The following is a 12,185-nucleotide window of genomic DNA, read 5'->3' on the forward strand; positions in this document are numbered from 1 at the left end:
CTCCTTTCTTAATTTTTGAATGTCCTTGTTAAACCACGGTTTATTATTATTGTAGTGTTTGACTTTTTTGAGTGGTATGCACAGGTCCACGCAGTAGTTGACGTATGACGTCACTGCAACGGTGACGTCGTGGAGGTCGCCTGCAGCATGGAAAACATTCCAGTCTGTGCACGCGAAACAGCCCCGGAGTTTTTCGATGGCTTCAGGGGACCAGCACCGGACAAGTTTTGTTGGTGTCTTGGAGGATTTAACTTTTTGCCTGTATTGTGGAATTAGCAGCAGCATTGCGTGGTCGGACCTGCCCAGCAGAGCCCTCGGGAATGCACGGTAAGCCTCTTTGATGTAGCAGTTTAGCAGTGGTCCAGCGTGTTGGTCCCTCTGCTGGGGCAAGTTACCTGCTGATGGTAGCCGGGGAGCTCAGATGTCAAATTGGTCTGGTTAAAGTCCCCAAGGACGATGACTGCTGTGTCCGGGTGTGAATTTTCCACTGAGGAGACGTAGTTGGCTAACTCGGCTATGGTGGTGTTAGCGTTAGCCTCAGGTGGAATGTAAACACAGATCATAATTACCATAGTAAGTGGTGTCTTTCAACTTCAAGCCACACCCAAGCCACCATTTGCAGTAAGTAGTGCCTTTCAACTTCAAGCCAAAGCAACCAAGCCACCATTTACAGTAATAGTGCCTTTCAACTTCAAGCCACACCCAATCCACCATTTGCAGTAAGTAGTGCCTTTCAACTTCAAGCCAAAGCTCCCAAGCCACCATTTGCAGTAAGTAGTGCCTTTCAACTTCAAGCCAAAGCAACCAATCCACCATTTGCAGTAAGTAGTGCCTTTCAACTTCATGCCACCATTTGCATTAAGTGGTGTATTTCAACTTCAAGCCACACGCAAGCCACCATTTGCAGTAAGTAGTGCCTTTCAACTTCAAGCCAAAGCAACCAAGCCACTATTTGCAGTAATAGTGCCTTTCAACTTCAAGCCAAAGCTCCCAAGCCACCATTTGCAGTAAGTAGTGCCTTTCAACTTCATGCCACCATTTGTAGTAAGTAGTGCCTTTCAATTTCAAGACACACCCATAGAAATTGTTTTGCAAGGTTTAGAACCAATAGACATTGTTTTGCAAGCGTTAGAAGCAATAGACAATGTTTTGCAAGCTTTAGAAGCAATAGACATTGTTTTGCAAGCTTTAGAAGCAATAGACATTGTTTTGCAGGCTTTAGAAGCAATAGAGACATTTTTGCAAGCTTTAGAACCAATAGACATATTTTTGCAAGCTTTAGATCCAATAGAGACATTTTTTGCAAGCTTTAGAACGAAGAGAGACATTTTTTTGCAAGCTTTAGAACCGATAGACATGTTTTGCAAGCTTTAGAACCAAGTTCAAGTTCAAGTGAGTTCAAGTGAGTTTATTGTCATGTGTCCCTGAATAGGACAATGAAATTCTTGCTTTGCTTAAGCAAACAGAAAAATAGTAAGGCATTTACTACAGTACAGATAAATATGTCCATATACCATGATATAAATATATACACACATGAATAAATAAACTGCAAATAAAGTGCAAATAACAGAAAGTGGTTGTTAATAATCAGAGTTTTGTCCGAGCCAGGTTTAATAGCCTGATGGCTGAGGGGAAGTAGCTATTCCTGCACCTGGTTGTTGCAGTCTTCAGGCTCCTGTACCTTCTACCTGAAGGTAGCAGGGAGATGAGTGTATGGCCACGGTGGTGTGGGTCTTTGATGATACTGCCAGCATTTTTGAGGCAGCGACTGCGATAAATCCCCTCGATGGAAGGAAGGTCAGAGCCGATGATGGACTGGGCAGTGTTTACTACTTTTTGTAGTCTTTTCCTCTCCAGGGCGCTCAAATTGCCAAACCAAGCCACGATGCAACCGGTCAGCATGCTCTCGACTGTGCACCTGTAGAAGTTAGAGAGAGTCTTCCTTGACAATCCGACTCTCCGTAATCTTCTCAGGAAGTAGAGGCGCTGATGTGCTTTTTTGATGATTGTATTAGTGTTCTCGGACCAGGAAAGATCTTCAGAGATGTGCACGCCCAGGAATTTGAAGCTCTTGACCCTTTCAACCATCGACCCGTTGATATAAATGGGGCTGTGGGTCCCCCTCCTACTCCTTCCAAAGTCCACAATCAGTTCCTTGGTTTTGCTGGTGTTGAGGGCCAGGTTATTGCGCTGGCACCATATGGACAGTTGCTCGATCTCTCTTCTATATTCTGACTCATCCCCATCAGTGATACGCCCCACGATGGTGGTGTCATCAGCGAACTTGATGATGGAGTTCGCACTGTGGTTCGCTACGCAGTCATGGGTATAGAGTGAGTACGGCAGGGGGCTGAGCACGCAGCCTTGAGGTGCTCCCATGCTGATTGTTATCGAGGCTGACACATTTCCACCAATACGAACAGACTGTGGTCTGTGGACGAGGAAGTCGAGGATCCAGTTGCAGAGGGATGCGCAGAGACCCAGTTCTGCGAGTTTGGTAACCAGTTTGGAGGGGATGATTGTGTTAAATGCCGAGCTGTAATCAATGAATAACAGCCTGACATATGAGTTTTTGTTGTCCAAGTGGTCCAGTGCGGAGTGGAGGGCCAGCGAGATCGCATCCACTGTTGATCTGTTGTGGCGGTACGCGAACTGCAGTGGGTCCAGGTTTTTGTCAAGGTAGGAGTTGATTTGCGCCATGATCAACCTCTCAAAGCACTTCATCACCACAGACGTTAATGCCACTGGTCGATAGTCATTGAGGCACGTCACTTTGCTCTTCTTGGGCACCAGTATAATTGATGCCCTTTTAAAGCAGGTGGGAACTTCAGACCTCAGAAGTGAGAGGTTGAAAATGTCCGTAAAAGCTACAGCCAGATGGTCCACACAGGTTTTTAGAACATGACCGGGTTCAGGGCCAGGCACATTTCGAGGGTTCACCCCTCTGAAGGATTTTCTGACCTCGGCCTCTGTGACTGTGATTGAAATACCATCCCAGCGAATGGGGGCTCGAGAAGGCACACCAGTGTTCTCCCTATCAAAGCATGCGTAAAACGCATTGAGCTCGTCAGGGAGTGATGTTTCGCTGACATTCGAGCTGCCTCCTAATCTCGCCTTGTAGGAGGTGATTGCATTCAAGCCCCGCCACAGCTGCCGAACATCTGTCATCCTTCAGTTTGGAGCAGAAGTCGCTTTTGGCCTTTTTGATGGCCTTACCAAGGTTGTATCTGGACTTCTTGTAGACCATTGTATCATCAGACATGAATGCCCGGTGTCTGTTCTTCAGAAGAGTGCGGTTCTCATAGTTCATCCAAGGCTTCTGATTGGGAAACACTTTTTGTTCGGATGCAGTCCTCCACACATTTCTTTATGAAGTCTGTAATGACTTCATAAAGAAATGTTGCCGAGTCCCTGAACATTGCCCAGTCTACAGACTCCAAACAGTCCTGTAGTTGTTCCTCTGACCCCCCCCCCCGACCAGCTCTGTGCTCACCTCGCGGTCTTCAATTGCTGCCTGTAGGCAGGAAGAAGCAGCACCGCAGTATGGTCAGATTTACCAAAGTGAGGGCGAAATGCTGGAGTAACTGCTGCGGGCAGCATCTCTGGAGAACATGGATAGGTGACATTTTGGGTTGGAACACTTTTCTCCAGATTGATTGTGTTGGGAAATGGGGTGCGCCGGGATATTGTGGAAAAGAACAGCGGCCAGGACAGAACAGTTACCTTATATTGGAGAATTCTATTGGTTGTAAGCTACCCAGAAGGAATTTGAGGTGCAATCCTCCAGTCTGCATGTGGCCTCATTTTGACAATGATGGAGGTCCAGGACAGAAAGGCCCAGGTGATTTAAAAATGGTTAGCAGCCAAGAGATGCAGCAGGCCTTGGCAGACCGAGGGCCAATGCTCGGTAAAATGGTCGCCGAATCTATGCTTCATCCTGTTGACGTAAAGGAGGCAACACCATAAACACCAGATGCAGTGGATGAAGTTAGACAAAGTGCAGGTGAATCCGTGTTCAACCAATGAAGGCAAATATTCCGTATAGCTTCACCACCATATCCACCTATGCTGCTACCTGTAGAGATCCTTGGACTAGTATATCAAGATCCCTCTGTGTTTCAACACTCCTTATGACCCTTACCATTCTTAATATGTTCTAATTCTATAACTCTTCCCAAAATATCTAATTTAGCACCTATTAGGAACAAATTCCACCTGTAATCGCTCTGCCCATCTTAACAACTGAACAGTATATTCTGGAGTCTATGACTATGCTCCAATCAAAGACAACACAGATTTTTTTTTGTGTCATCTGCAAACATGCGAATTAAACATTTTTATTGTACATAGGGAGTAAGAATCCCAACAACAATCCGTGCAGTACACGACTGGTCACAGGGTTCCAATGACAAAACCAACCCTCTACCAATATCTTCTGCTTCCAATCACCCAGATAATTTTGCATCCGATTTGCCAATTTTCCCTGGATCGTGTGCTCTCACCTGTTGATCGTTTCTTGTGTAGTATTCAGTCACCTATCTGTCCTTACTTCCTCCTTCAGGGATCTGTGTACGTGCACTCCAGGGGTCTGCTCCTTGTCCCCACCATATCACTCACACCCTCCCATTTACCCCGTTCCTCCACCATGTTTACTCTCTCCAAACTCACCCCATCCCCCTTCTTTTTCAGACGAGGTCCCATTTGCTGTGTCTGTACCCCCTGACCCATCCATCGATATCTGGCTGCAGGCAGTAACTTCCTTCCTCAGCCCCGGGTGCAGAGAGTCTTCACTCTGTTCCCCCCGTGGGCTCACTATGTGATCTAGGAACTGTGGGCCGGGTCTCTTACAGAACCGGGAGCCAGACGATGGGCCGCATGGCCTACTCCTGTGCTCTGTGATTCTCCCAGCTCCGATTCCTCCTCCAGTCGCTGAGCTCTCCAGCTGACTGCCTCTCTTGTCTCCACAGCTGGGACTGGGGCCGCCGCCGGCACCGTGACCGGAGCTCGGGGACACTCGGTCTCCTTACCTGCTGGGATCACAGTCGCACCGGACATTGCCAGGATTGAGTGGAGCCGGACATCACCCAGAACCAAGATAACGACGTACTCGGCTGAGAATATTGAATACTATACCACCAATTACAAGGGACGGGTAACTCTTCACCGCGGGAACTTCAGTCTGGAAATCCACGATCTATGGAGAGACGACGCTGGTGATTACCAGGTGGATGTTGTTACAAGTTCAGGAAGTGAAACTCAGGCAAGAGTTCGACTGGAGGTGTACGGTGAGTGAGACTGCCGTGGAAGCCCTGGGTTTCACCGGCTCCTGAACACACCTAATTAATGGGCGAGGGCAGATCCTGTGCGTTCCCCAGTTTACTGAACCTCACTGACTGCCAGTGTGCAGAGTGGGGGTCATGGTCCCAGTGTAGTGGGACTGGAGCAGTGCCAGGCTGGGGGACAGGCCCACCACATTCCCGGACACTGGGCCAGGGGCCATGAAGCATCAAACGGTTCCCACATTCCCACTGCTCCATGGGGAAGTGTATTTCCTCCAGACTCCCTGGTGAATTTTCTGGATGACACACACAGCACCCAAACTGATGGAGGGATGGATTGGTTAGGGATTGGACGGAGGGAGTGCTTGGGGTGGTGGTGGGAGTGCTTAGAATGGCAGAAGGATGATGTTAGGATGGGGGGAGGAAGTGCTTAGGCTGGCAGAGGGTGGGAGTATTTAGGGAAGTGGGTAGGGATCTGATTAAGCAGCTGCTACAGTTACAGGTGATGGCAACTTCTTGAGTGATGTTGGAGCTGCACTCACCAGGTATTTGAAGAGTGTTCCCTTACACTCCTGACATGTCCTGTAAATGGGGAAAGGTCACGGTGTCAGGATACGGGATACCCAGCCTCAAACTTTCTCCAATAGCCACAGAGTATGTGTAATTAGTATTGTTGAGTTGCTGTTCCGTTGTCCTGATGATGTGGGACTTGCTGCTGGGAGAATCATTGAGTCTCAAGCACTGGGCTGTCTCCTGCTGACACTTCCATCACGTGGTTGCAAACTTCCCACTTATCAGCCCCTGCCTGAATATTCTCTGGGTCCTGCTGCATGCAGTTGAGTTGATAATGGAACTGAACATTGTGCCATCATCAGTCAAACATTGCGATGCCAGGAAGGTCATTGATGAAGCAGCTGGTTGAGCCCAGGATACTGCCCTGAGGAACACCTGCAGTGATGACCTGTGGCTGGGTTGACTGACCTCCAATGACCACAACCATCTTCCTCCGTGTGAGGTGTGACTCCACGTCAGAGTGTTAACCCTGGATGTTCGTTGACTTTAGTTTTACAAGGGGTCCCTAATGTCAGACTCAGTCAAACAATGCGTTGATGTTGAGGACAGTCAGCCTCGCCTTATCTCTGCAACTCAGCTTTTCGTTCCAGTCTTGGACCAAAGCCGTGATTAGATCTTCAGCTTCAGTGAGCAGGTTATTGGTGAGTAAGTGCTGCATATAAAAAGTGTCAACAATAGCTTCTCTCACTTTGCTGATGATCAAGAGTAGACCAATTGGAAGGTGATCAGCTGATTGGATTCATCCTGTTTTTGAACAGCAAACATGAGGGGAATTTTCCACATTGTTACTGGATGCCAATGTTGCAAAAACAACTTGGCCAGACGTGCCACTACTTCAGGAGTACAGGTCTTCAGTACTATAGCAGGGATGTTGCCTGGAGCTGGATATTTATAGGGGCTCTCTGCTGTTTCCTGGATAGACTGGATGTGGAGAAGATGTTTCCATTAATGATTGAGTCCAGGACCCAAGGCCATAGCCTCAGAATAAAAGTACATACTTTATAAAGGAAATGACGAGGAATTAATTTTGTCAGAAGGTGATGAATCTGTCACAGGAGGCTTTGGAGGCCAAGTCAATGGATATTTTTAAGGTGGAGATTGATATATTCTTGATTAGTACTGGTGTCAGGGGTTATGGGGAGAAGGCAGGAGAATGGGTTTGAGGGAAAGATAGATCAACTGTGATTAGATGGCGCCTTAGACTTGATGGGCCAAATGGGCTAATTCTGCTCCTATAACTTATAAACATGATCTTACATTGAGTCAACTAAATTGTCTGGTCACTGGTTTCTGTGACGGTAGGCTCTCAGAAGATCAGAGATCATTCACTTCAGCACTCTGACTGAACACGGTTGTAAATGATCAGCCTTGTCTCCAGCACTCACATGCTGGGTCACATCATCGCTGAGGATGGGGATGCTATTTTGGCTGCTGCATTCGATGAGCTATTGAATTGTCCACCACTATTCATGTCCAGATATAGTAGGACCAGAGCTTTGACCTGAGTCATAGGGTGTGAAGTCCCTCAGCTCTTTTTTTTGCGGCTGTTGTTGCTGATGAGCTCACAATTCGTCCTCTGTCGCAGCTTCACCAGGTTGGCACCTCGTTGTGTTTATCTCCACCTGGTGCTGCTTCCTCATGTCCTCCTCAGTGAACCAGGGTTGACTCCCTCGGTGACAGGAATGGTGGCGTGAACCATGAGGTTACAGACTGCGTGGTGGACAGTTCTGCTGCTGTCCGCAGGACCGCATGGACCCCAGTTGTCAGCTGCATGATCTCTTCTGAGCCTCTCCCACTGAGCTCAATTGTAGGTGCCACACAATATGATGGGGATGAGCCTTCGGTGTGAAGACCAGACTTGTCTCCACAAGGACTGTACAGTGGGAAGTCTCATCATGAGACTCCTGCCACTGGTAGCCTAGGGATGGCCAGGTCAGGCCAGATTACCCCTGGTCGCAGTCCACCATGGCCTGCCTGTCCGTCAGGAGTTGGTGGCCCAGTCTGTGGAGGTGCTACCAACCCACTCCCATGTTGGACATTGAAATCCCCACCTAGAGGATATTCTGGTCTTTGCTGGTCTCAGGACACTTTCTAAGTGTGGTCCAACATGGGGTAGAGCTAGTTCATCCGCTGAGGATGAGGGGCAGTGATCAGGAGATTTCCCTGCCCTTTCTACCAATGTATCTGCTTTCAGTGAAGTTGACTCTGCAGCCCCAGATCTCTGCTCTGTCCCTTGTGACATTTTCTCCATTCTGACTCCTTGGTTCCCCTCTCTGAATGTGTTCCATCACAAGACTGGGAATAACTTGCTACTTACACCCCCGATTTGTGAGTTGTTTCAGTCTCTGTGGGGGAGAGGGTGTGTGACCCAGGATCTGCAGGGTGCTGGATTCACTCTGGAACATGGCACACTATCCCAGTCTGGGTCTGTGCCCATCACAGTCCCAGGGCTGACACTCTTGGACCAGGTTCAGGACCGGTTTGGGCTGGGTCACACTCGGGTGCATAAGGGACACAGGGACCATTTGCAGAATTGAAGAAAACCCTGCATCTGGATAAAATCCCCAGGTTCAATCATCCATGATTGAATGGCGGAGTAGATTTGATGGGCCAAATGGTTTAATTCTACTCCTATCACTTAAGATACAGAGCCATAAACAGGACATGGTGGAGAGTTGGTGGATGATTGCGGGCAGTAGTCGGGAAGGGGGCGCATCACGTGTGGACTTCGTACAGCAACAACTCGCTGAACTGAAGGGGGGGGGGAGGGTAGAGTTAAACTGGTGGGTGGAAATGAGCTGGGATCGGCTTAAAGTTCACTTGTGGCTGTTGGAGACGGGGTGTTGGGTATCGTGGGGTCCATAAGGATCTCCTTTACTCATCTTTCTTCTCTCTACCCCATCCTCAGAGCCCGTGGCAGGAACACAGATTAAGATTCAGTACATCACCGGGATCTGCAACCTGACCTGCTCCGTGACCTCTGGCGACCCCACCAGCTTCAGGTGGTGGAGGGGACAAGAACCTCTGGGAAACGACAGCACCCATCACCCCCGGCGACACGGAGAGACGATAGAGGTTCATCACACAGCAGCGGTCGGGGACATTGTGTACAAGTGTGAGGCCAGGAACCTGGTCAGTGAGGGCACGGCACAGATCCTGCTGCCGGATGTCTGCAAACAGGCTCCACCTGGTGAGTGAAACACACTGCTGATACTGGAAATGTGTAATAAAAACAGAAAATATCGGAAATACTCCGAAGGTTCATCAGCCAATGATATGAGAGAAAGATAAACAACATTCCAGGTTAATGATTTTATGTCAGAAATTGGAAAAGTTAGAAATCAAATGTATTTTATGGGACAGAAAGTTGGAATCGGAAATACAGGGAGAATGCCAATGATAGCGACAGAGAGACACACACATAACAGAGGCGGTGGTGATGCTGGCTGAGAGATGGTGAATACTTGTTTCGTGAACAGAACCTGACTGTAAAAGGTGCAAATAGGAGATGAATTATAGAAGAGAGAAACAAATCCATGCTGGAACTGTAGAATTCCAAACTTTTATTCAACATCATGCCGAACAGCCTGCAAGCTTGGGTGGGTCCAAAATACAAAAAGTGAAATTGCAAATGGAATCTATGCGAAATAAGTTAGCTCCAGAGAGAGTCACTGAGGGAAGAGATGTGTCTTAGGGCACTTTGTTACAAACAAGAAGGAACAGAAACTAATGAAGGTGCACTGTTATTAGATTTCCATAAAGGGCCTGTCCCACAAGCATGCAACTGCATGCGGCAAGCGCGACCAAACCGGAAGTGTGTGCCGCGCGGAGGTCGAGTGATCCCCGTACAGGGCTGATCCCACAAGCATGCGGCGAGCACGACCAACCCGGAAGCCGGGGCCGCGCGGAGGTCGAGTGATCCCGTACGAGTTGACGTGAAGTTCGAGCGAAGTCCACGGGAAGTTCGCACTAGGCGTACGCCGTCAAGACACTGCGTACGGCGTCGAAACGCTGCACACGCCCTTCGAGGCGGTGTGTACGGCCTCAATGCGGCTGCGGGCCGGCCGGCCGTTGCCGCGCGGAATTTTTGGACAGTGTCACTTTTTCGGGGGCCCGCGCGATGTCGGGACCAGCTCCGCACAACTCCATGCGGCTCTGGCGATAGAAGTGGGACCGGCCACGCGAGGCCGTACGGCTCAAGCGACCACGTTAGGTCGCGCTTGCCGCTTGCAGTCGCATGCTTGTATGACAGGCCCTTTAGGCATTTGATGGAGTTGTTCCATTGTGTGCAGTTTTGGTCCCCTAATTTGAGGAAGGACATTCTTGCTATTGAGGGAGTGCAGCATAGGTTTCCAAGTTAATTCCCAGGATGGCGGGACTGTCATATGCTGAGAGAATGGAGCAGCTGGGCTTGTACACTCTGGAGTTTAGAAGGATGAGTGGGGATCTCATTGAAACATATAAGATTGTTAAGGGTTTGAAATACTAGAGGCAGGAAACATGTTCCCGATGTTGGGGGAGTCCAGGGGTCAGAGTTTGAGAATAAGGAGTAGGTCATTTAGAACGGAGACGAGGAAACACTTTTTCTCACAGAGAGTGGTGAGTCTGTGGAATTCTCTGTCTCAGAGGGCGGTGGAGGCAGGTTCTCTGGATGCTTTCAAGAGGGAGCTAGATAGGGCTCTTAAAGATAGCGGAGTCAGGGGATATGGGGAGAAGGCAGGAATGGGGTATTGATTGGGGATGATCAGCCATGATCATATTGAATGGCGGTGCTAGATCGAAGGGCCAAATGGCCTACTCCTGCACCTATTGTCTATTGTCTAAAAGTTATTGAAGAAAATAAAAGCTTGTAGTGCAGCAGGATTTGTGTTGGAATGAACAGAAGACTGGCAGGATAACAGGAAACAGAGTAGGAATAAATGAACACCATATAATATTGCCATAGGGCTCGTTCTGGAGACTCCACTAGTATATGAATTTTAACATGATTCGTATAAAAGGCCCGAAACGTAGGAAAGTAAGTTATGATGTGGACATAAGATAATTTACTTAAGGACTAGACTAAGTGGGACCAGTTGGGTCCCAGCATCACACTGGTCACCCAACGCAATATTCCACCTCTCCACCAATTCCAATATTGTTGGCCAGTGGGGGGGGGGGGGGGCTTTCTGTTGCGCTAGTATTGTGGGCCGAAGGGTCTGGTTTCCAGAGGGCTAGTATGGACATTGCAGGCTGAATGGATTATTGGGCTGGCACAGTCACGGAGGTCTGGCAGTACAGTCACTCAGACCTGGCAGCTGAGAAACTGCCTAAAATTGTGCCCAAAACAGGTGACAGACTCTGTGAGAGAGAAGGGGGAGAGGGTGGACTGAATAGATTATTGGGCTGGCAGCTCAGTGAGTCTTGGCTGGATGGCTGGCAGTTCACTTACTCAGGGCTGGTGGGCTGGCAGTTCAGTCACTTAAAACTGGTGGACTGGCAGTTCACTTACTAAGGGCTGGTGGGCTGGCAGGCTGGCAGTGCAGTCACTCACGATTTGTGGCTGGCAGTTCAGTCACTTACAGCTGGTGGGCTGGCAGTTCACTTCCTCACGGCTGGTGGGCTGGCAGTGCAGTCACTCACGGCTGCTGGGCTGGCAGTTTAGTTCCTCACGACTGGTGGGCTGGCAGTGCAGTCACTTACGGCTGGTGTGGTGGCAGTACATTCAGTCACCACTCCTCCCTTCATCCCCCCACTCTGCTCCTTGACATTCCCCACACCCCAACGCATTCAGTCCATCTCCCCACAACCTCCCTCCATGCACTCTTAGCGGCTCTCCCACAGAGCAGCCATTCCTGCCTATTAGGTTCCCATTGTGATAAAGAACACGCAGGCATGAAAAGTGGAAAAAGGATTTATTAAAGTTTAAAATGTGAATGACTTAAAATATATGAACAATTTAAATGTTAACATAGAAACATAGAAACATAGAAAATAGGTGCAGGAGTAGGCCATTCAGCCCTTCGAGCCTGCACCGCCATTCAATATGATCATGGCTGATCATCCAACTCAGTATCCTGTACCTGCCATCTCTCCATACCCCCTGATCCCTTTAGCCACAAGGGCCACATCTAACTCCCTCTTAAATATAGCCAATGAACTGGCCTCAACTACCTTCTGCGGCAGAGAATTCCAGAGATTCACCACTCTCTGTGTGAAAAAAGTTTTCCTCATCTCGGTCCTAAAAGATTTCCCCGTTATTTTTAAACTGTGACCCCTTGTTCTGGACTTCCCCAACATCGGGAACAATCTTCCTGCATCTAGCCTGTCCAACCCCTTAAGAATTTTGTA

General features: G+C 48.7%; 1 protein-coding gene across 1 annotated transcript in view; it reads left to right on the forward strand.

The window, feature by feature from the left end:
- LOC116986580 overlaps positions 1–12,185 on the forward strand; it is a 93,517-nt gene that overhangs the window by 8,845 nt on the left and 72,487 nt on the right. The window contains exons 5-6 of the mRNA XM_033042178.1: positions 4,971–5,288; positions 8,764–9,045. Of these exons, the coding sequence (XP_032898069.1) occupies positions 4,971–5,288; positions 8,764–9,045 (600 nt within the window). The remainder of the gene's footprint in view (positions 1–4,970; positions 5,289–8,763; positions 9,046–12,185) is intronic.

Source organism: Amblyraja radiata, chromosome 24 (assembly GCF_010909765.2).
Source record: "Amblyraja radiata isolate CabotCenter1 chromosome 24, sAmbRad1.1.pri, whole genome shotgun sequence".
Lineage (NCBI taxonomy): Eukaryota > Metazoa > Chordata > Chondrichthyes > Rajiformes > Rajidae > Amblyraja > Amblyraja radiata.